General features: G+C 58.5%; 3 protein-coding genes across 5 annotated transcripts in view; 2 read left to right on the forward strand and 1 right to left on the reverse strand.

Moving 5' to 3' along the window:
• The window catches only part of TDRD9 (tudor domain containing 9), a 59,212-nt gene extending 43,882 nt beyond the window's left edge, over positions 1-15,330 (reverse strand). Inside the window, exons 1-3 of one of the 2 annotated variants that reach the window (XM_004584514.2) lie at positions 15,112-15,330; positions 5,805-5,905; positions 1,720-1,817 (exon numbers count right to left, since the gene is read on the reverse strand). In XM_004584514.2, the coding sequence (XP_004584571.2) occupies positions 1,720-1,817; positions 5,805-5,905; positions 15,112-15,275 (363 nt within the window). In that variant the 5' untranslated portion in view covers positions 15,276-15,330. The remainder of the gene's footprint in view (positions 1-1,719; positions 1,818-5,804; positions 5,906-15,111) is intronic. The other variant, XM_058655512.1, reaches the window with a different exon arrangement.
• On the forward strand, positions 7,193-8,090 carry RD3L (RD3 like). The gene is made up of 2 exons (XM_004584264.2): positions 7,193-7,479; positions 7,793-8,090. Exons 1-2 carry the CDS (start codon positions 7,193-7,195, stop codon positions 8,088-8,090), a joined length of 585 nt encoding a protein of 194 aa, XP_004584321.2.
• A 4,920-nt stretch (positions 15,331-20,250) lies between the features above and the next one.
• ATP5MJ (ATP synthase membrane subunit j) lies at positions 20,251-23,086 on the forward strand. 2 transcript variants are annotated; one of them, XM_004584265.3, is made up of 4 exons: positions 20,251-20,324; positions 21,669-21,792; positions 22,423-22,446; positions 22,869-23,086. In XM_004584265.3, the coding sequence occupies exons 2-4, from the start codon at positions 21,669-21,671 to the stop codon at positions 22,895-22,897; spliced, it is 177 nt and encodes a 58-aa protein (XP_004584322.1). In that variant the 5' UTR covers positions 20,251-20,324; the 3' UTR covers positions 22,898-23,086. The 2 variants fall into 2 exon arrangements, with proteins under 2 accessions (XP_004584322.1, XP_058511499.1); XM_058655516.1 differs by having other exon boundaries at positions 20,270-20,301.
• Positions 23,087-24,262: the final 1,176 nt, after the last annotated feature.

The following is a 24,262-nucleotide window of genomic DNA, read 5'->3' on the forward strand; positions in this document are numbered from 1 at the left end:
CGGCCAGTTGCGGCTCACTTGGGGAGTGAATCATCGGATGAAAGATCTTCCTCTGTCTCTCCTCCTCTCCGTATATCCGGCTTTCCAATTATATTATTAAAAAAAAAAATTGGGGGCCTGGTGACGAAAGTCCTCACTTTGAACGCACCAGAATCCCATATGGGCGCCGGTTTTAATCCCAGTGGCACCACTTCCCATCCAGCTCCCTGCTTGTGGCCTGGGAAAGCAGTCGAGGACGGCCCAAAGCCTTGGGACCCTGCACCCGGAAGGGGAGACCCAGAAGAGGTTCCGGGTTCCCAGCCTTGGATTGGCGCAGCACCAGCCATTGGGGTCACTTGGGGAGTGAATCATTGGTCGGAAGATCTTCCTCTCTGTCTCTCCTCCTCTCTGTATATCTGACTGTGTAATGAAAAATAAATGGATCTTTTAAAAAAATTTTCAATCTGATTCCTTCTCCCACATTCGGCCCTCTATGTCCTATCTGTACTTAAGTATCTTATCCTTCTAGCAATTATATGGTCAAAGGATACGAGGTGATCTGAACAGTGGCCTCTAACAATTCATGTAGTCATTCTATAAAGGTGTAAGACTCAAGTAAAATGAAAATGGAATTTTCCACCTTGAAAAAAAAAAAACATAAGGCAGGGTGAAAAAGCTAGAGATGAAACTAAAACCAGAGAGAGCTGTAAATCCAGGGCTGAGCCTGCCGGGACCGGACCCAGCCTGGCCCACCGGCTGGCAGGAACCCAGCACCCGCAGCACCCGGAGCACCAGCAGGGAGCTGGATCGGAAGCGGGGCAGCAGCACTCGGGCTGGCAGCCAGATGGGGACAGACACGTGAGGCGGTGGCTTACCCACTGCACCACACCACCCAGCTGTGCCTCTGTCTGCCCCGTCTCTTCCACCAGCACAGCAGCAAGGAGTCAAGACCTTACAGCCACGCTAAGAACACGAAGCCAATCAGAAGCATTCCCCTCCGCTCGGCCCGCCCCCGCTGACAGCATGGAGCACAGCAGACGGGAAAGAGAAGGCAACAGCAAGGCCCCAACAGGATGTGGGCTGTGTCCTCCCAACACAGGCTGTCCTGGGCGCCCGGAGACCTGGGCAACACCCAGTGCTGGGGGTGAGGGCTGAGGTGAAGGCTAACCGATGGAAATTCAGGGAGAAGAAAAGTCACAAGCCTTAGTCGCAGGCCAGCCCCAGGTTCCTGCAGGCCATGGCTGAGCTCACCCACCTTCAAAGTCTAGGTCAAGAGTGCAGTACACTATGATGGGGCTGCTATAGTGGCTCAACTGGCTGATCCACCACCTGCAGGCACTGGCATTCCATGCGGGCACTGGTTCGTGTCCCGGCTGCCCCGCCTCCCATCCACCTCCCTGCTTGTGGCTTGGGAAAGCAAAGGAAGAGGGCCCAAAGCCTTGGGACCCTGCACCCATGTGGGAGACCCAGAAGAGGCTCCAGGCTTCTGGCTCCTGGCTGTGGTCTGGTCCCGCACAGGCTGTTGCGGTCATTTGAGGAGTAAATGAGCAGATGGAAGATTCTAATTCTTTTAAAGTAACTCTAGCACAATCATTTTACTTCCAGAAGTGGGTGGGAGTGTTCCCAGCATCAGATCCCCTCAGGACCCCACTGCCCATCACAGTGCAGGAGCTCCCAGTTCCTCTGGCAGATGGAAGCTCTTTCTGCTCTGGTACCGAGGGTGAACCAGCAGGCATGTACCTCTTCCTTATACCGATTAACGGGCAGATCCGGGTACTTGTACGTCGTCTCGGGCACGCACGTCACACTGCTCGCTTTACTCAAAGGCGGCCTTCGACCTAGATTCAGACAAATCAAATCAATGCGATGCTATCTCTTGCTACATGAAGACAACCACCCCACAGGGACACTTGTATGGGTCTGCTCGCCCAGCACCTGCACAAACCACTCACCCTCCCCCACAAGCAGACATGCACAGCAGGCCCACACCCACTGAAGGTATGACCTATCAGCGTGAAGAGAAAACAGCCCCTTGAATGTGCGGCAGCTTAAGCGCCCATTCCTTGCTACCGAAACAAATTAGCACCAGCAACAAATGAACAGGCCCGGGGAGCCAGCGTTACGCCACAGCGGGTTAATAAGTTGTGGCCTGCAACACCTGCAGCTCACACGGAGGCAGACCTGAGTCCCAGCTGCTCCACTTCTGATCCAGTGTCCTGCTAACGCACCTGGGAGTGCAGCACAGGATGACCAAACACCAGGGTCTTTGCCAATTCCAGGCTGGCCCAACCCTGGCGGTGGCACACATTTAAGAAGCAAACCAGGAGATGAAAAATTCTTGCTCTGTTAATTCTACTTTTCAAATGAATAAATTATATTTTTAAAAAGACATACAGGCTGGAACCAGTACCACAGTGTAATAGGTGAAACCTCCACCTACTGTGCCAGCATCCCAAATGGGTGCCAGTTCGAGTCCCGGCTGGTCCACTCCTGATCCAGCTCCCTACCAATGGTTTTGGAAAATAGCAGAGGATGGGGCAAGAGCGTGGGCCAGGGCACCCCCAGGAGACCCAGTAAAAACCTCGACGTTCCTGGCCTTGCACTGGCCCCGCCACAGCAGCTGCAGCCATCTGGGCAGTGAAGCAGCAGATGAAAGAGTCTCTCCCTGTAGTCTTTCAAATAAAAGTTAATCAACAGTGTTTTCACTGTGCCTGGCTGCGCAGGCGCGCTTCCCCCACTCCAGGCGTCGAAGGGCGAGTTCCAGCCGGCACGATCCCTCTGGACTTCCTCGTGGAAACATCCAGCCGTGCCAAACCCAGACTGTTCATCACTTGGAAGGGTCACAAGTACTAGCATTTGTGGACACAGACTTCCACAAGAAGTACATTTTATTTCCAAAACAAACAAGTGATGCAGAGGATAAAGCTAGCATGTGCAGGGCCGGCACCCTGGCTGGCTGTGTCCCGCTGCTCACTCCCACCAGCCCCTGCCTGGGGCCTCAGACAGCAGGGCGGCCGGCCTAAGTGCTCACTGCGCACCCGCGGGGGGCCCCGAGGACGCTCCAGCTCAGCGCTGGCCATCATGGCCTTCTGGACAATGAACCAGTAAACTCAAGGTCTCTGTGACTCTTTCAGATAAATAAATCAATCTTAAGGAAAAAAATAAACCACAAGCAAACTCAAGCCCCCCCGCCACCTCTCTCTTCAGTTTCGGGGTGTCCCCCAGCCATCCATCCGTTCCCAGCCCGGTGCCTCCTCCACTGCCGTCCCCACGGAGCGTCCCTACACTCAGCTCACTGGCCTATCTACCCTAAGCACATACAGCAACAGGCTGTCTAGGACTTGCTCAGAATGCACTGACAGAGGTGCCGCCTCTGGCCCAGGCCCCAGCGCAGCAGCTCCTGGGGCAGACAGGGCTCCTGCCAGGGCAGAGTCCAGCTTCCTCTCACGGCTGCGCCGCTCGCCCCGACAGCTCTGCTCTCCTCCGTGTGAGGCAGACCCTGCGGCTGGATCTCCCCTGGGCACTGCAAGAAGGCACTGTGTGGAGGGAGGAGAGCCCACAGCCCTGGCCAAGGAGGGCTCCCAGGGCTAGCCAGGGACAGAGTGGACCACAGCAGCAGGGCAGACAAAGGTCCCCCCGGAGGACAGGCTCCTGCAGACGCACACCCTGTGGACACACCGGCCGTCAGGCCATGCTGCGTGACTCCCCCTGCCTGACTGCCCACTGCAGAGGCTGCTGCCTGCCAGTGGCACTGAACACAACCTGACATTTCTGGGCCACTGCTGCAGCAGTCACACACAAAGTCCTCCCCACACACTCTGCCCGGGGTGGCAGGAAACAGGACAGCAGGCTGGACTCCATCAAAGCAGGACTGTCAAGGGTAACTTCTGGTAGACCAACAAACTCCTCAGGGACAAAGTCAAGTCCAAAAGTGGCACGGGAAATCCTTCCAACTCCAACGTGCTCTTCCACTCTCCTTAGCTCTTCACCTAGGTTATTAACTGATCACGGAACCACTGGGCCTCCTCCCTGCCCTGCCCGCCCACCGCCATCAGTCCAGGGCCCCTCCTCACTCAGAGGTGTAGGGACGAGCACCCCGTCACGTGCATCATCAAAGCTGCGCGTTAGGAATTTTGCAGAACAAGCTTAACTACCCCATTACCGACTTAACCCTACCCCAATCTTCAGGGAGGCTGCCCAGTGCAGCCGGGAAGGCGCTGCCTAGGGCTGCTCTGCGTCTCACACAGCTTCCTGTCAGGAAGCAGACGGGCTGGCTCCAGCACCTGAGCGAGCTGGATGCAATGCCTGGTTCCCAGCCGGAGCCAGGCCCAAGGGAGGGACTTGCCCCTGCAGCTCCAGCTTTCCTGGGCTCTGAGCTCCTCCCTCTCCTCACTCCAACCAGGGCCTCCATGGCTGACCTCATCCTCTTTCTCCTTGTCACAAGAACTCCATCTTTCCCTGGGGTCTACCTGGGCCATCCACCCCCTGCAGACCCCTGGCCTGCAGCTACAAAGTCCTCGACCATGAAGGAACCTGGTAAGAGGCTTTAGCCTCTGGAAGCTGGGCCACCTTTGGGCCTGTTCAACTGCAGTGGACCTCGTGTAGCCCCTCCCCCGCCCGCCCCTCACCCCAGCAAGGCAGCCCCTCCTCCGGAATACAAGGCCACAGGCATCAGGCCTTCTCCCACCTTCAGCCTCTGCACATGGCCTCCACACCCATCCGGCCCCACAGTGACTTTCGACTGTCAACCCAGTGGTCACTTCCACAGCAGAGACCGGGGCCTGCCCCAAGAGCCCACACTCAGCACACCCTCTCCAGACGAACCTTCTGTGCCACACAAAGCAGAGGACAGCCTGCAAGGGGAGTCCAGGTCGCCACCAGCTCAGTCCCTGACAAGCACTGGGGGCCGAAGGCTTCCCCACGTGCAGTTTCAGCCACAAATCTATGGCAGAATAAGGAAAGGAGCTCTGGGCCACAGGCACAAGTCTGCAGTCCAGCTGCTTGCAGGAGGCCACTCAGGCACCGAGTCCCTTCCGCCGAGTCCAGCCTAGCTCCTGACACAATGCACTTGCCAGGCGCCAGTACACACGCGACCCGTCGTGCCCTACCAAATGGCGCAGGGCCTGCTGCCAGGAGACTTCCAGCCGTCCAGGACCAGCAAGGAGAGCGGTCACTCCACACCAGTCACGCCTTCTCTGCTCCAAGGGCACACATACTGACAGCCGCTCTGGGAGGATGTAACTAACAGGCGGTCAGACAACCCCTCTCCTGCCCACCCGTACCCTGGCCTTCTCAGGAGCAGCGCCAGGACCTGGCCCACAGACAATCGCAAGGCTGCCTCAGCCATATTGGGGAAAGGGGAGAAGGAAACCTCGAGCTGAGCCCATCCGAAGTCAGGAGCCAGGAGACTCTTCCAGGCCTCCCATGTGGGTCAGGGTCCCAAGGCCTTGGCCTGTCGTTGACTGCCTTCTCAGGCCACAAGCAGGGAGCTGGATGGGAACTGGAGCAGCCAGTACATGAACCCGCACCCGTGTGGGATCCTGGCGCATGCAAGACAAGGATTTAGCCACCAAGCCATGCGCCAGGCCTTACACTAAGTTTTTAAACAAAACAAAAAAAAATGTTAAATGTTTTACTTCATAGTGAGGTGAAGGGCCATGATGAAGGGTCTTCCAAGAACTGACTGCTTAGGAACCATGTTGAACACACAGAAAACATGCCCAAAGGAGGCCCCAGCTTGCCAGCACTGTGGGTTCACCTGCTGTGCTTGCCCCGCGGCTGGGTGGGCCCACTCACCTCCTGCCGACGGGAGGAGGCGCGCTTACCTGGCCCCGCGGCTGGGTGGGCCCGCACGTGCAGCTCCTGCGCCTCGAGCTGTCTGTACTGGCTGATGTACTCTTCCTCGGAGCACGGCTGGCCGCGGGCCCTGAGGAGACAGTGTGTGAGCACGCCTGAGATCTCCAGGTCACAGGAACACGACTGCCCCTCTGCCTGCCCACAGCCATTTCCCTTGCTGTCCTCAGCGACGGCAGCGGACATCAGGCTCTGCTGGGACGGAGCACCAAGCACGCTTCTCCACCGCCCCTCACCTCCGCACGCCGCAGCAGCCCCTCGCCGCCGTCCTTACACACACAGGATATTTTCAAGCAACATATTTGAGTGCTTATAATGTGTTCCAGCAGCACACTTTTTATTAGCACATTTTTTAAATACAGAAAATTCATGGCCATTGTAAAGACAAAACAAACAGAATACAGAGTGTACCGCTTGCTGCCTGTTTCACGCATGACCACGTGCGCCTTGCTTTCCTATTGGCTCAGAGCACACGCCTTGCAGGCTGTCAAGTCACATCTCTTTTCCTGCTTTCATTAGAGGGGACAGTGACCTGGCTTCTAACTGACCTGAGAGTTAAGCTGAAGAATAAAGGCAACATGGCTATTTTTAGAGCTCTACAGGCACAAAAATACAGCAGTAACCTGACCTCGAGCGACGCACAGCCCAGCAGCACCTCAGGCAACGGGCCGCACTGCCCGGCAGCACCTCAGGCAACGGGCCGCACTGCCCTGCCACAAACACGACGGAACACATTCAGCATCAGCGTCCGCAGCGCCGGCAACCTCCTCCAAGCTGACTGGCCACATGCAAGACCATTACATAAGCAGTCAAGATGAAACACTAGGTTATTCTGTCACTTCCTCTAGCTTACTGAGCACCCTACAAATGAAGACATCACAGCTTCACTGCTGACAGGGAAAGCGGCTTGTTCCCAGCACGGCCTCCGTGGGAGCACAAGGCGGCTCTTGCCCCAGCAGAAGACACGTCTGGGAGGACCGGCAAAGCCCCGCGGGCCCAGCGCCATCGCCATCGCCCTGCAGCAGAGCCGGCAGCTTAGCGGTAAGTGTTAGCTTTTCCATGCTAAGCTTCGCTGCCCAGGGTGCCTGCAGACATGTTCACAGGTGAAGCTGCCCAGGAACTTTCAGTGGGCAGTTTTAGAAACTCCATCCAGCTGTTCTACTCTGTTCTGCTAGGCTACATAGAAGTATTTGCAATTTTGGATTTTGGCACCCATCTAGTTACGAATTGAGACTTTAAACCATGTCCTAACCTTGTTTTCACCTGCACAAAAAACTCCATGTGTTTGTCTAGCTCTTTGTTGTAAACAAACACCTATTTGTTCATCAGAGTTGTAACTGCAAGTAAGAAGCGACAGCAAATGCCACTCTTTGACTGGATGAAGTGGCCCAAGACCGCGGCGGTCAAGGCTGGCTCGCAGGTGGCCACACAGACGCTGCTTCAGGAGCTCACACGGCACGTGAGGGAACGAAAAAGGTTCATCCAAGACATCGAGGACGAGCAGAACGTGAGTAGAGCAGGCACAGACCACAGCCGGCTGCAAAGCTGCCAGACTCCTCAGGCGAGCATCCCAGCCACTGAGCAGAGACAACCGGAGGCCCTGTGCGCTCGAGTGCAGCCCGGCCAGACCACAGCCGTGCTCAGCAGGTAATGCTGCCCGCCCCGCCAGTAAGCACTGCACTCAGCAGGCAGAGCCCGGCTGCTGTGCCCCAGGGCCCGGCTGCTGTGCCCCAGAGCCCGGCTGCTGTGCCCCAGGGCCCGGCTGCTATGGCCCCCTCCTGCTCTGCCCGGGAAGCTCCTAACCATGTAAGCACTGTTGCTAAGATTCCCAACAAGCCACACAGAAATGTCTGCCGGTATCCTGCCTGCAGGAAACCTTTAACTCATAGTCACAGCTCTTAGCAGAACACCAGGTGAACCACCGGAACAGTTCTGAATGTCCTTTACCCATTTCCCCTAGATTTCGAGAAATTTTGGCAGAAAATGATGCGCTGCCGTGCAAAGTAGTCTACATCTTCAAGCAAGTGCTCAAAGACTCGGTGAGCGGTGCACAGCGCGGGGACAAGGCGTGGGGACAAGCTGCGGGGCCCCGGTCGGCCTGCAGGACTGGCTGCCCACCAGTTCCACTGGCTGCTCCCGGGGAAGGGGCCTGGGGCCCGGGCGGGCAGGAAATACCCACCATTTCCAGCTACGTTGACAGAAACTCCCATAGCAGGTTCCCAGCTCTCACGCATGGCATATGGAACCCGCCCCATTAGCACCAAGCCGGCTAAGCCCCACACCCCCACCGAGGTTGCCCCACAGCTCTCTGAATCAAACTAGAAGCCTCCAGGGTAAGCAAGGTAACTGAATCTGTTACAAAGTCACAAGTCGGCCTATTTTAAAGCCTCCTTTTTTCAGACAACTAAACATGCCATGTTCTCACTGAACAGATTTTTAACTAAAATGTTTCCTAATATTTTTAAAAGTTTGAAGTACTTACTCCCAAACACCTCTCCCAAAAACTAAGACAATCTCATTCAATATAAAATCTGACAAGCCTATGTGGGACAAAGTTAACTTTGGCTTTTATTCTAACGAAAAGCTATATAAATAAAATAATAAAATAAAATAGAACAAAATGATTATTTTGTCTCTCACCTTTACAAATACTGAAATGATGCCCCAGCCCATTCTGTGGCCCTCGCCGCCAGCAGGGACAGGTCGAAGCGACCGTGGTGGGGGTGGGGACAGGAGTACTCACTCTCAACACTCAGCTGCAGTTCGAGCAGATTTTTTATTTTGACCATAATTTTAACGTTAAATAGAAGCATAATAAAACAAAGCTCTACAATATGGACTGGTGTAACAACAGCAACTGCTACTCTGAGAAAGCATTCGATGCTGATGTTTAACTTAAATCTGTCTTATACTCACATGGGACAGCAGGAACCTACAAGATGTCTCAACTTCCCTAGGGGGCCTGGGCCAGTCCTGACACCCCTCCACCAGAGAGAAGACTCCCCACCTTCCCTAGGGGGCCTGGGCCAGTCCTGGCACCCCTCCTACCCAGAGAAGATGTCCCAACTTCCCTAGGGGGCCTGGGCCAGTCCTGACACCCCTCCACCAGAGAGAAGACTCCCCACCTTCCCTAGGGGGCCTGGGCCAGTCCTGGCACCCCTCCACCAGAGAGAAGACTCCCCACCTTCCCTAGGGGGCCTGGGCCAGTCCTGGCACCCCTCCTACCCAGAGAAGACTCCCCACCTTCCCTAGGGGGCCTGGGCCAGTCCTGGCACCCCTCCTACCCAGAGAAGATGTCCCAACTTCCCTAGGGGGCCTGGGCCAGTCCTGACACCCCTCCACCAGAGAGAAGACTCCCCACCTTCCCTAGGGGGCCTGGGCCAGTCCTGGCACCCCTCCTAACCCCTGGTTCCTTCTGAGGCCCAGCCTGGAGGCGCAGGTGATGGCTCAAACACACAGGAAGGGGGAGCCCTGCCACTCGGGAGGGGTCCCCCAGAGCATCTTCAGCCTTGTCCAGCCCTGGCTGTTGGGGACACAGGGAAGGGAAGTTTATAAGCGGACAGAGAAAATCTCTTCCGACAGAAATGCAAGTAGGACACTATATCTGAGTTAGACTTCTTGATAAAAGGCTAGCCTTAACTATCTTGTAGGAAAATCCAAAAACTGAACGCCTGTATCTGGGTGCTGCTTACCCTTCATCTAAACCAGAAAGACATAAAAATAAGAAAGAAAAGAAACCCAAGACTAGAACTAAACATACACTCCAAAAAAAAACAGCCTCTTTTCCTTCAGCCTCCTTGGCTAACCCCTATCACATTCCAATTGTCCCTGATCCCAGCCATGCCACACTGCTGCTTGTACTGGCGCTCGAGGCTGCCTGCACACACACTCCCCCCAGGGCCACGCCTGCAGGCCACCGCGGCCTGAGCAGCAGCTCTGCCAGAGGGAGACTTGCAGTCCACCGAGGCCGCTCACCCGCCCTCTGAGCCCCTGCAGACCCTCACCAAGCCCTCCCCCGGGGAAGGCAGCCTAGGAGACCAGTCACACCAAACATTAAGGTGCTCGCACACAGGCTCCCCACTGGCAGCTGCTTGGGGAGTCGGGGCCCTCCCCAGTCTCCCAGACCCTCCGCACAGCTCCCTACTAGCCACCTCCACCCACACACCTCAAAGCCCTGAACCCCACACATGCCACTTCAGCCAGATCACCCCCAACTCCAGGCTGCTCGCAGTCACAGCCAACAGACCTGTCAGGGTCCACACACTCCAGTTCCCAGCATGCCCTTCCCAAGCCCATGACTCCCACAGCCTTGCCTCGTCCTGCTGCTTAGGGGACTATAATGCAGCAGGTAGAGCCGCTACCTGCACCAACACATCCCACAAAGGGCCAGGCTGAGTCCAGGCTGCTCTGCTTCCCATGCAGCTGATGTGCCTGGGAAAGCGGCAGAGGACGGCCCAAGTATTTGGGTCCCTGCAGCCACACAGACGCAGAAGCTCCTGTCCCTGGCTTGGGTCAGGCGCAGCCCTGGCCACTGCAGCCATTTGGAGGCGTGAACTACCAGATGCTAGATCACTCTTGCTGCAATTCTTTCAACGTAAGTAAATATATCTTTAAAAATAAAATAGGGGGGCCCGGCAGCGTGCCCTAGCGACTAAAGTCCTCGCCGTGAACACCCCGGGATCCCATATGGGCGCCGGTTCTAATCCCGGCAGCTCCACTTCCCATCCAGCTCCCTGCTTTGGGACCCTGCACCTGCGTGGGAGACCCAGAAGAGGTTCCTGGTTCCCGGCTTCGGATCGGCACAGCACCGGCCATTGCGGCTCACTTGGGGAGTGAATCATCGGACGGAAGATCTTCCTCTCTGTCTCTCCTCTCTGTATATCTGACTTTGTAATAAAATAAATAAATCTTTAAAAAAAAAAAAAACAAAATAGGGGCCCAGCGTGGTAGCCTAGTAGCTAAAGTCCTCGCCTTGCACATGCTGGGATCCCATATGGGCACTGGTTCGTATCCTGGCTGCTCCACTTCCCATCCAGTTCCCTGCCTGTGGCCTGGGAAAGCAGTCGAGGACGGCCCAAAGCCTTGGGACCCTGCACCTGCGTAGGAGACCTGGAAGAGGCTCCTGGCACTGGATCAGCTCAGCTCCAGTTGTGTGGCCCTTGGGGAGTGACCCAGCAGGTGGAAGATCTACACCTCTCCTCTGTAAATCTATCTTTCCAATGAAAACAAACCTTTAGGGGGGAAAAAAAAGCTCCAGGTGCAGGCAGCTGCCTAGGTCGCCTTGTGCCAGGCAAGTGTTCCACTGCTGGGACAAAGCTAGCTCGCAGCGGGCAGGCATCCTGACCTGGTGATGCCAAACCTGTGTTATATTAACTATACGTGTGCCAGCATTGCTGCCTTTTTTTAAAGGTATGTGGGGGGAGAAGACGCCAACAGCCTGGCAGACAGGCTCCGGGGACCCATGCCTGAGTGTGTGTAGGCCCCAGGCTGGCACAGCACACCACCAGAGGCCCAGCCATGGGATCAGCTCCCGGACATGGCGGGCTGTGGACTGCTCAGGGAAGCAGGTCTGAGATGTGTGGGAGGGAGGGCTGCTGGGGGAGAACGTGGCAGGTGAGGGGTCTCTTGGGGACCTCCACCAACCTGGATACTGCACCTGCAGGTTAACGAGGGGCTGAGACCTGGTGGTTTACAGGAAGGAAACCAGAGAATCTTTGGGGGCCAAACCAACACACCTACCCACATGGGAGACCTGAGCTGGACTTGTTGGTGTCGACCACTGCCTATAGCTCACACTAAAGCCATGGCTGGGGACCTGCCTGGCAGGGCTCAACCACAGCACCCGCCAGTGTTGGGGCAGGGGGTGGACCATGTGAGGCTGGGCCATGACACCAGCCAGCACGCGAGAGAGCTAGGTCTGGGCGCAGATTCTGTGGGGATTCGCGGGCTCACCCCGTGGGACTGCTAGTTTGCTTGAGGGCCGCAGGTGGTAACATGCCAAGTTAGGCATGACCAGGGAACGCGTGGACACTCCTTGGTGCTGGGGTTGGGAACAGCCTGGAGCACCTGCAGGCTCACCCAAGGACCAGGTGTGGAACAGGCCGAGTCCCGACACCCACCAGCACAAAGGCCAAGACTAGGGGGCACACTGGGCCAGCAAGGGCCTGCCACCCACTGGCACGCGTGAGACCTGAGTCTGGGTGTGGGCCTGGTGGGGAGCTTGGAGAACTCCCCAATGGGCCAACACGCCCGCTGGTGAGCAGGTGAGTCACGCTGGGTGTTGGTCAGGCTGGGAAGGGCTGTTTCATTTGTTGGCAAGCGTGTGGGCAGGCTCTAGGGGCTGACCAAGCAGGTGTGTGGGCTGGCTCTGGGGTATATGGGCTGGCTTTGGAAGCTGACCAGGCAGGGCTGGTCAAATACCAGCACACTGGCATGCTTAGGAACCTGGTTGGGGGTGTGGCCAACCTGGGCCAGGCTAAGCTATCATACCTACTGATTGGCAGGAAAGCCAAAGGTGGGGGCAGCCTGGTTGGGTAAGGCTGCAGCACCCACCAGCGAGAGTCGGGACAGGGGGCGGGCCAGGCCAGGCTGCAGCATCTGGTGGCCAAGGCCAAGGCGGTGACAGGTTATGCTGGGCTGGGTCAGAGCAACCACTGGCATGTGCAAGATCTACAGCCAAGAGCAGGCCTGGCTGGGGAGCTAAGGGGACACCCCAGCCGTGCTGTGGCTCCCACTGGGGAGCACAAGAGCCAGAGCCGGGGGCTGGGCTGGACATGGCTGCCGTACCCCCAGCACGGGTGTGGACTGGATTTGAGCTGTGCCCGCTGGGCTAGGCTCCAGCACCCACTGGTGCTCACAAGAGCCAGAGTGGGTGTAGGACAGGTTGGGCAGGCTCTCAACACCTGCTGAAAATGCTAGAGCTGGGTCTAGGAGTGAGTCAGGTGTGGCTGGGTTGTAGCACCCAACAGTAAGAGCTGGAATGGGTGTGGGCTGGTCAGGCAAGGCCACTGTACCTGCCGGGAAGGATTTAAGCCAAGTCAGGCTGTGCCAAGAACCCACATGTGCACACTGGGGGGAGACTTGATAGAGGAGCTGGGGGAACTCCTCTGTCGGGTCACAGTCCCTGCAGGTGAGGCTGACCGCAACCCAGACCAGGCCAGGTTACAATACCCACCAGCTGACATGTGGGTCAGGTCTGCGTGCTGGCCAAGCTGGGCCAGTTCATAACACCCACCGGTGGATCTGAGAATCAGGATGGGGTGCAGGACAGGCCAGGCTGGGCCATAACACCAGCCAGTTCACATGAGGGCCAGGACCGAGGGGCTGGGGGCAAGGCTAGGCTACAGCTCCTGCCAGTGAATGCCAAGGTGAGATGGACCATGCTAGACTGGGCCACAGTACCCACCAGCACATGTGAGGTCCTGGGGATGGGCAAGTCTGGCAGGGGAGCTGCAGGGGCTATTCCCACTGGTGAGCATCAGAGCTGGAACTGGGGGCAGACCAGGCTGGGCAGGGCTACAACACCCCTCAGCCTGCATGTGAGCTGGGTTAGGGGAGGGCCAAGCTGGGTTAAGTGACCGTATCCACTGGCGCAAGCATGAAACCAGAGCGGCACAGGCAGGCCGGGCTTTGCTGCAGCACCGGCTAGCAGTCCCTGCGACTGGGGCAAGTCCTGTCAAGCGAGACCGCAGAACCACCTGCAAGGTGCAAGACCCGGGGCTGGCAGTGGGCCCAGGAGGAAAACTGGGGCACCACTCTGATGGGCTGTGACTCCCACTGCTGAGCACGAGAACCTGGGCTGAGGGCAGACCTGGCTGGACAGGCAGTGGCACCTGCAGGCATGAATGTGGACTGGACAGTGGGTTTGGTTGGGCTGAACTAGAAGCCAATGCCCATCGACGTGTGTGAGAGCTGAATGGGATGTGGGACAGACCTGACCAGTCTGCTGCACATACCAGTATGCACAAGAACTGGGGGTGAGGGCAGGCCTGCTGGAGGTTATTGGGGGTCACCCCAACTAGGCTACAGCTCCTGCTGGTGTGCATGGGGGCCAAGCATGTGGTGGGCAGGGTTGGGCAGGGCTGGGCCGCAACATCCTTGGTTTGTGTAGGAGGGGCTGGGGACAGAACTGATCCGAGAACTGCAATCACCAGCACGTGCGCAGGCTAATATGGGTGACAGACTGAGCCAGACCCACACCGACCGGCACACACCGGGGTCACCACTGGCAAAGCTTCTCTGGGGACGCCCCACAGGACTGCTGGACTCAGAACTCCATCACAGGCTGTGTGGTCTGCCCACGGAATGACTGTATCAGAACGCGGTCTCCTCGATTTTTGAATCCTGTGTGGTGGACGGCAAGCCCAGACGCGCACAGGAGGACATGACAACCAGCTCACTGAGGCCTGCACAGGACGCCTACAACCATGGAGGGCAGAAGAAATCAAACAGCTCTCCCAGGCAAGTACTGACAGTGAGACTGGGCAAACACTCTAAGTGGACTATTCAGCCAACGGACCTTGGAAGGATTTCCTGAACTTGGAAGCAACAACATCAACAGTGTCTCAGAACTATCAAAAACCCCTGAGCAGAGACCTCGGAACCTGCTCCACATCGGGGACCCTGGGCTGACATCGGGTGGCTGTCCCCTATTCCTGGGTGGTCGGGCTGCTGGGAGCAGCCCTCTCCCGGTCTCTCCCCACTTCCCCCAGGCACAGCAAGAAAAATGCAGATTGGACGCCGTTGTCTCATTCACTTCTGCCATCCTGATCAGTGGTCCACATGGGCACGCATACTTTCTCAACTATGAGAGCATCGTCACAAATAAAAAGAACTTATCAAAGCACTGAGAAATCAAATACGTGAGAACTTTAAAACTAGGGCTCGGCAGCGTGGCCTAGTGGCTAAGGTCCTCGCCTTGATCCCATATGGCCGCTGGTTCTAATCCCGGCAGCTCCACTTCCTCTCTATCTCTCCTCCTCTCAGTATATCTGACTTTGTAATAAAAATTAAAAAAATAAATCTAAGAAAAAAAAAAAACTAAAACGTCCCCTGACTCGTGCCCGGCCTAACACTGCTAGCCAGGGAGCCCACGGGGAGTCCTGCCGGCCCTCGCCTCGCCTCACTTTCTGACCTTCTGCTCCCACGCACTTTGGGGGTGAACAGGAACCGGGGCGGAGGGCAGCCCGGCACTGCGGGAAGCAGCGAGGCCGGGGTGGGCCCTCCGCGGAGCCGACCCACCCTGGGGGCCCCGGCCGCTGCCCGCCGGCCCAGGCCCACCTTGTGCACGCCGCCGCCCCTGCCAGCACCGGGCTCTGGCCGGCGTCCCGGCGCGGCGCCTCGGCCGGGAAGGCGGGCGGAGCGCCCAGCAGCTCCACATCCGTCACGGTCTTGCCGATGGTGAACCAGTCGTTGATCTGGTCCACGGTGAGCTTGCGCAGCATGCTGCCCGCGACGCCGCCGCCTCAACCGCCTGCTCCGCTCCGAGCGCGGGAACCGCGACGCCGGCAACGCGCCTGCGCAGCGCGACCAGCCCGGCGCCCCGCCCCCGCGGAAACGGCCCAATCAGCGCACTGCTACAGCGCGGCCCGCCCCACTCTTCCCGCCCCGCCGCATGAGCTCCTCCAATCAGAGTGCACCATGACTGCGGCAGGCGGGGAGGGCGTGATACACCACCCACCACGCCAGAGCCACGTGCTCCTACTCGGTCCTGCGCGCAAGGACTGCTGGGAGCCTCTGTCCCGCCCCCAATCCACCCACGCAAGGCCTGCCGGGAAAGCGTGCACCTCTGGCCGCCGAAACTCAGTTCGAGAAGTTTCTAGAAGCCCTTTGCGGGCTATTCGGGGCTTGGCGCGTTTCGGGCAGAAGAGGGACGGATGTTCCTCAGCACGTGGCGTGCGCAGAGCCGCGGTGGGGCCTCCGGGGCGCTGGGGAAGAACAGGTGCCTGGTTCTGAGGAGAGGGCGGAGGGGAAGGCAGGCGTGTGTGCGTCCCGGACGCCTGAGGCAGAAGGGCTGCGCGGGAGGGACGTCGTTACCGGGCCTGCACCTGCGTGTCGGGCGGCAGTGTCCTCCGCAGACCTGGCCCGGGCGTGCATGCCGAGGAAGACGCCCGGCCGCGATGGGAGAGCCTGGAGGCAGCCGCGGGCCACGGGCGTGCGCAGCGCCCAGGGCCGAGCCTGCCCCGCGGGCGCCGGAAGCAGTGCCCCACCCTTGCTTTGGCCAGCACCGGGCATCTGACAGTTCCCGCTTCCCAGGGCGCTGTTCCTCAGGCCGTGCTGTGCCAAGCAGGGCTCATGTTGGGGGGTGTTTCGCTCTTTGGGGTTGCTAGGCTTCGCTTGCTGCACGCCTGCTCCAGGGGACCACTGTTGTTTAAAATGTGTGTGTATACACAAACGCGCACACACATATCGATATTAAAAGTGTTGCAGACCGCCCGGCGGCGTGGCCTAACGGCTAAAGTCCTCTCCTTGAATGCGCCGGCATCCCATATGGGCGCCGGTTCTAATCCCGGCAGCTCCACTTCCCATCCAGCTCCTTGCTTGTGGCCTGGGAAAGCAGTCGAGGACGGCCCAAAGCCTTGGGACCCTGCACCCGAGTGGGAGACTCGGAAGAGGTTCCTGGTTCCCGGCTCCGGATCGGCACAGCACCGGCCGTTGCACTCACTTGGGGAGTGAATCATCGGATGGAAGATCTTCCTCTCTGTCTCTCTTCCTCTCTGTATCTCTCACTTTGTAATAAAAATAAATAGGGCCTGGCGGCGTGGCCCAGCGGCTAAAGCCCTCGCCTTGAACGCCCCGGGATCCCATATTTAATCACTTGTGCATCAGAGAGCACTCTTCATCTACTGGTTCACAGCCCCAAATAGCTGCAGTCGGTAGATCTGGGCCAGACAGAAGCGAGGAGCCAGGAACTGCACCTGGAGTTGCCATGTGAGCCCCGAGGGTCCAGTAGCAGCTAGCAGGACCTCAAACGGAGCAGCTGGCCTCAAGCTAGCACTCCTACAGGGTGCCGGAGCCCCAAGCGGCAGTGGCTGCCCAGCAAAGCCAGCGTGGAGACCAGCTGGAAGGGCCAGTGCCGTTTCCTGGCTAAGCACTGTGAGCTCTGGCCTCTGCCTCGGTGGTCTGCGGGGCCCCTCACCAGGTGCAGCTCCTCCTGACTCGTGCCCACATTCATACTGAAGCAGACAGTATGGCACAGAGCGCAGGAGTGGGAGCACCTCTGTAAATCTGCTTTCCAGTAGGAATAAATCTTTTTTAAAAAAAAGTCTGGAACCTAGCACGGTAGCCTAGTAGCTAAAGTCCTTCCTTGCACTCACTGGGATCCCATATGGGCTCCGGTTCTAATCCCAGCAGCTCCACTTCCCATCCAGCTCCCTGCCTGTGGCCTGGGAGAGCAGTGGAGGGTGGCCCAAAGCCTTGGGACCCTGCACCTGCGTGGGAGACCCAGAGGAACCTCCTGGCTCCTGGTTTTGGGTCGCTTCAGCTCTGGACATTGCAGCCACTTGACGAATGAATCAATGGACAGAAGATCTTCCTGTCTGTCTCTCCTCCCTCTATACCTGACTTTCAAATAAAAATAAAAATTTTTAAAAATGTCTATGGATCTCAGGGCTAGCATGGTGGCTCTACAGGCTAATCTGCCAACTGCAAGCACTGCCATCCCCCATGGGCACTAGTTCATATCCTGGCTGCTCCACTTTTGATCCAGTTCCCCACTTGTGGCCTGGGAAAGCAGCAAAAGCTGGCCCAAGTTCCTGGACACCTGCATCCATGTGGGGGAGCCCGGAAGAGCTCATGGCCTCAGGTCAGCTCAGCTCTGGCCATCACAGACATTTGGAAGAGTGAAGTAGCAGACTGAAAACCTTTCTCTGTCTTTCCTTTCTGTAAATCTCCCTTTAAAGTAGAAATAAATAGATCTTTTCTTTTTTAAAAAAAAAAAAAACTTAAGTCCATTAATCTTAAGGCTGGTTCAGAGTTCAAATGCTTTGTCCTGAAAACCCTGAAGTTTTTTTTTGTTTTCCCTGAACGCTTCTCTTACTGTCTATCATGCTGCAGCAGTTTTCCTGACAGCGGCTTCTCATTCTTTACGTTCTTTTCTTCATTCTTTCTTATTGTTAAATCTTTTACTTATTTGTTTGATATAGTGACACAGAGAGATCCCCCACTTGCTGGTTCACCTTGCAGCTGTCACAGTGGAGGCTGGGCCAGGCGCTGCTGTGGGAGTGGTAGCTTTACTGCACCACACCGTGGGCTCCCTCTTTGACCTCATCCACAGGCTAAGGGGCTGCTGCTGTTAGCACGCATCTCCACCAGGTGGCTCTGAGAACTGCCCCTCACCCTCAGTGGCATGGCCTCTCCCTCCGCTGTGCTCTCCCAGCTTAGCCCTGGGACCCTTCCACCTGGGACTCCAGGACCGGAGGAGTGAGGAGACGCACTCCCTGCTCTCCTGGTGCCTGGTTGAGAGAGGACGCAGAGCAGTCAGTGCTTAGGCTCACTGGGTTATGCTACAGCCTGTTCCCTGTGACCACCAGTTGAGTCCCAGCTGCTCCACTTCCCGTCCAGCTCCCTGCTGATGCACCTGAGCGAGCAGCAGCAGACAGCCCAAGTCCTTGGGCTCCTGTCCCCTGTGTGAGAGACCTCCGTGGATTGCCAGGCTCCTGACTTTAACCTAGCCCAGCCCAAGCCATTGCAACCAGGTGCGGGTGAGCCAGTGGGTAGACAGTCTCTAACCTTTCAAATTTTAAATAAGTAAAATAAATATTTTTTAACAAAAGCAACAGCCAACATGTCCAAAATACTCGTGCTGAGTCAATGCCAGCGGAGCCACCTGTGTGCCCCACGTGTTCATGCTGGGTGTGCTCTCCCAGCTGCGCCCTGCCTAGACTCACATACCCGTTCTTTTCAAGTGCTGGAGCTGCTACCACTGTTGATGTCAGTGAAGGGCCTTGCTGAGCCCTGCATGTCTTCTTTCTTTTTTAAGATTTACATATTTATTTGAAAGAAAGAATTAGAGAAAAGTAGAGGCAGAGGTCTTCCATCTACTGGTTCACCCTCCAAACGGCCATGACAGCTGGAGCTGAGCATGTTGTCTGAAGCCAGGAGCTTCTTCCAGGTCCCCTACATGGTGCAGGGGCCCGAGACCTTGGGCCATCCTCCACTTCTTTCCCAGCCATAAACAGGAGGTGGATCACAAGTGTAGTAGCTGGGTTTGGAACCAGCACCCATATGAATGCTGGTGATCGGCCTGTGAGTCACCATGCTGGCCTGCCACTGATGCTTCCTTTACCGCCTAGAGGGAAGCAGCTCCTCTGGGGAGACCAGGCACTGTCCGTGCGCACGGTCTAGGCGGGATTGGCACACACAGACCGACACAGATAGGTGAGGCAAGGGAGGCCGGCAGCCCCTCGTGGGGAGCAGTGCCCTGCTTGGTTCTTCCCACGACTGTCCCTTGATCCTCAGCTTCTCATTTCCTGAAGGCAGAAGCAGAAGGTGGAGCTAGTTGTCTTCTCAGGCTAGAAGAGAGGAGCGCAGGTGAGTGTCATTTCCCTTGTCCGTTTGAGATGATTGGTTGGTGTGACAGGCCGAGTGAAAGGAAGAGCTACAGGAAGATCGGGCCCCACTGCTTCAGCCCCGAGTGGCCGCAGCCAAGGCCAGGCTCCAGGCACGGGCTGCAGGGCTGCACCGGCAGGACGGTGGGTGGGAGGCAAGGCCGCCCGACGTCCCGGCAGGCACATTAACCCACTACGTCACAAAACCGGCCCCTCTTTGTTTCGTTAATAAAAATACACGTATGTCTTATCTAAATCTCAATTTTCAGACGGCCTGGATACCTTGGTTAACTGTGCTACCTTGGTCATTCTGAATTACTACTTAACATTTGCTTGAGGATACACTGAAAAATTTATGGAAAGTGTATTTCTTTTGATGTTACAAGAAGTTGTACGTGTGAAAATGGCATCCATTTGTATCTTTAGACTTTCCAAAAACAGTATTTTCTGGTGTGAGGAGAGCAAGGCCTGGCCGACACCACAGCGCACCCTGGGGAAGACACCAGGCTCTGAGGGCTTTGTGCCGGCTGTCCTGGACCCCCCAGCCCCAGCCTCCTGTCCCAGCTCAGTCACCGGCGGCCCACTCTCTCAGCCTGTGAGCTGGCCAGCGACGGTCCCGCCAGCTTGTGCAGAGCCTTTACCTCGCGGTCCTTGCAAAGCTGAGGACCCTGCCATGGCGCAGCCTCCTTCGAGGGTCCTCCTTGCGCGGAGCCCCCTGTGTGCGGCGATGACGCGGTTCAGGTGTCCCCACTTCTTGCCTGCAGCACCTGGGGAGGCCGCCGGAGGCGCTGTAGTGCGCAAACTGCGACGTGGAGACGCTCTGGCCCGGACCCACCGCCGACTCTGTGGTCCTCCCGGCAAGCGCCGCGCGGCGCGTGCGTGCTCCGTGACCTTCCCGAGTCGTCGTCCCTGGAACCCGGTGGTGTGAGGGGCGTCCGCGGCGAGGTGGGCTCCGGGGACGCGGGACGAGCCTCGGTGTGGGGGTGCAGGGAGGAGCCTCGGTGTGGGTGTGGGGGTGCAGGGATTAGCCTCGGTGTGGGTGTGGGGGTGCAGGGAGGAGCCTCGGTGTGGGTGTGGGGGTGCAGGGAGGAGCCTCGGTGTGGGTGTGGGGGTGCAGGGAGGAGCCTCGGTGTGGGTGTGGGGGTGCAGGGAGGAGCCTCGGTGTGGGTGTGGGGGCACGGGACGAGCCTCGGTGTGTGGGGGGGTATGGGTGTGGGGGTGTGGGAGGAGCCTCGGTGTGGGTGTGGGGGTGCAGGGAGGAGCCTCGGTGTGGGTGTGGGGGTGCAGGGAGGAGCCTCGGTGTGGGTGTGGGGGCACGGGACGAGCCTCGGTGTGGGTGTGGGGGTGCAGGGAGGAGCCTCGGTGTGGGTGTGGGGGCACGGGACGAGCCTCGGTGTGTGGGGGGGTATGGGTGTGGGGGTGTGGGAGGAGCCTCGGTGTGGGTGTGGGGGTGCAGGGAGGAGCCTCGGTGTGGGTGTGGGGGTGCAGGGAGGAGCCTCGGTGTGGGTGTGGGGGCACGGGACGAGCCTCGGTGTGGGTGTGGGGGTGCAGGGAGGAGCCTCGGTGTGGGTGTGGGGGCACGGGACGAGCCTCGGTGTGGGTGTGGGGGTGCAGGGACGAGCCTCGGTGTGGGTGTGGGGGCACGGGACCAGCCTCGGTGTGGGTGTGGGGGCACGGGACGAGCCTTGGTGTGTGGGGGGGTATGGGTGTGGGGGTGTGGGATGAGCCTCGGTGTGGGTGTGGGGGTGCGGAAGAACCTCGGTGTGGACTCCTGGCCACCAAGGGGAGCGAGCCTCGGGTTGGGTGACCCTCGGGTTGGGTGACGCGCCGAGCTCTGGCAGGACACTGTGGGTGTCTTGGCAGGCTGGCAGGTGGGGGCCGGGACTGGAGCGAGCTGTTTGCCGAATGCCCACCCGTGGCAGAGCACCGTCTGCCCACCTAGGGTGCGTGCCCAGTGAATGGCCGCCCCCGCAGACTCCTCATGGGGCATCTATGCAGGCGGTCAGGGCGGCCCTGCTCCCCGGAGCAAAGACACGCGTGTCACAGATCACACACACACCCCACAGGACTGCCCTGTGACTGACCACACACATACTCTCTCTCTGAACCTAGCATGGCAGTGAGGGCACACCCACGTCACTGTTGATTGGCATGTTTGGAAGGAAGGGTGTGCGGGGCAGAATCCCACAAGCCGAGGGGTCCCCAGCCTGCCCACCGTCGACTGCCACCTGCCAGAGGGAAGTGCTTTGGCCTGAGGGCAGCCTTACTGGGTGACGCCTCTCTGTGCAGATGCTGCAGAGCCTGGTTAGGAACGTCTGGACCCCCATGAAGCCCTACTACACCCAGGCCTACCAGGAGATCTGGGCCGGCGTGGGGCTCATGAGCTTCATTGTGTACAAGATCAGGAGTGCTGGTGAGTCCAATGGCTGTGCTGGGGGTGGGGGCACCTCCGGGAGCGTCCCAGGCTGGGTCTGTCAGAATGTGCAGAGGGGCAGGCAGAGGGTGGGAGAGAGCCGGGAGCTTCCTGTAGGCCCCAGCAGAGGGCTGGGTCGGGAGTGGAGCAGCCAGGACCGATGCCGACACCCCAGGGGAGAGCTTGCCCTGCTGTGCCGGAAAGGCCCAGTTGTTCCTGTGGGTGGGGCTCAGTGCCTCCTGTGGTGCTCGGGCGTGAGCGGCCCCGGGACACTGCAGGTGCTCAGGCAGACCCCAGCCCATCTCGGGACACTGCAGGTGCTCAGGCAGACCCCAGCCCATCTCGGGACACTGCAGGTGCTCAGGCAGACCCCAGCCCATCTCGGGACACTGCAGGCGCTCAGGCAGACCCCGGCCCATCACGGACTGCGTGTCTTCTCTGGGTGTCACCTTCCTGGGCTCTGCTTCTTACCTCTGCAGTGGGGCCCACTCCCGCGTGGAGCTGCTAAGGCAGGTGGTCGCCAGGAGCTTCCTGCCGGGCCCACCTGCGCCCGGAGCCGGCTCGCGCACTGAGTGCATGGAAAGCACTGTGAGGGCCTCGGGATGACGGATTTCTTCCTTTCCATTTCAGATAAAAGAAGTAAAGCTTCCAAAGGTAAGGCTCTGTCTGCATGGCCGAGGAAGGGGGTCGGGGGGCGCCTCGCTGTGCTCGTGCTGGGCGGCGAGGGGCGCGGGGACAGCCCAGCTGGGCCTGAGCTCGGCTTCTTGTAGTCTGAGTGCTTGGAGGAAGGAAACCCTGGCTCACTGCTTGTTCAGCACCAGGGCCGACCACGTGAGCTCTGTGCACACTGCCCGTGCCCCGAGAGGGTGTTTGGTAAGCTTAGCCCGTGGCCAGACTTCCCTTCAGGAGCAGCAGGGTGTAAACACGCAGGCCTGGTGAGCTTGAAGGAAGAGGGGCTCCTGCCCACGAGCAGAGCTGGGGCCCCCACCCCTTCCGAGTTCCCACCGTGCGTGTCGTGACCTCAGGGCCGCTGCCCTGCCTCCTCAGCTGCTTCTGTTTCTGCATCTTTCCTAAAGGTCCTGCTCCTGCTCGCGGCCACCACTAGCCAGCTCAGCTGGCCGTGCCCGGGGAAGACAGGCCGCCCGCCTGGGACCATGCTGTGTCGGGGGCAGCTTGGAGGGTCACCATCGCCTGCCCCAGTGCTGGGTACTCTGTGGCATTGAATAAAGCCATCTGGGACTGCAGCACCACCACGCGGTCCTGGCTCAACACATACCCCTCGCTCCGGCCGGCTTGCGGCACCCTTACACTAACCCTGCAGCTGCTCTCGGCATGCAGGGATGCACCCTTGGCTGCAGTCCTGCCTGTCTCCCACATTGCCCCAAGCCTCCTTGTTCACACGTGTCACCCGAGGATGAATGGGAGGATAGGAGAGTGCTGGACCGGTGGGATGCTCTGGGGATCGGTGGCAGGTGAATGAAGAACTATGTGAGAACATACCAGCAGAAATAATTACTCAAGAATCCGTGAATGCCTACTGTAAAAAGAGAGAGGTCTCTACTGGTTCACTACTTAGGTGGCTCCAGTGGCCGGAGCTGAGCCGAAGCCAGGAGCCAAAGCTGCTTGCGGGTCTCCCACGCAGGTGCAGGATCAAGGCCACAAGCAGGGAGCTGGTTGGGAAGTGGGGCTGCCTTAGCAGTGCTGGCCTCCCATGTCAGAGGACCAGCTAGGAGCCAGCTAGCAACTCCACTTGCATTAACGCTGCTGGTGAGCCCGGGAAGGCAGTGGACGGTGGCCGTGGAGGAGAGCAAGATGCAGGCCTGGACCCGGGAGTGACCGGCCTCTCCCGTGGGGCCGTGCTAGCTGTGTGGACTTCATCCTGGAGGTGAGTGTGTGCTCCCGGTCAGGCAGAGTGGGCATGTGCCGAGGGTGCTGCTGCTGGCCGCTCCCGGGCCTGGCAGGGGGACCGCAAGGTGAGCCTGCTGTGGGTTGAAGTGGAAGAAAGGGCCAGTTTGGTACAGGGGCTCAGATCCCCAGGGGAGCCAGGAGGGCGAGTGGCAGTGCCCAGTGCAGGTCTGTCCACCCTGCCTGCCCGATGCCTGTGTCATTCCTGAACAGAACTGGGTCTGCTGCCCGGTCCTTGAGGCGCCTGGAGCCGAAGCCAGGAAGGCAAGTGGCGTGGACCACACCTTGGTAACCTCAGGGGAAAGTGGTCGTGGCACAAGTTGACCTGGGCACATGACTGTTCTTTGGAGGCGGCTGTGATCCTCACAGGGCCTGCTGACACCTTTATCTGAAGTAGATGGGTCACTGAGTGCAAGGTGGCCACCTGCAGGTGAGCGAGTCAGCAGGCTGGCCCGCTGTGTGGTGACAGCATCCCTCATGGGCATAGGTTCGCGCCCTGGCTGCTCCACTTCCAATCAAGCTTACTACCTACTTCCTGGGATGGCAGTAGCGGAGACCCGGGGTC

Source organism: Ochotona princeps, chromosome 26, assembly GCF_030435755.1.
Source record: "Ochotona princeps isolate mOchPri1 chromosome 26, mOchPri1.hap1, whole genome shotgun sequence".
NCBI classification, from domain to species: Eukaryota; Metazoa; Chordata; class Mammalia; order Lagomorpha; family Ochotonidae; genus Ochotona; species Ochotona princeps.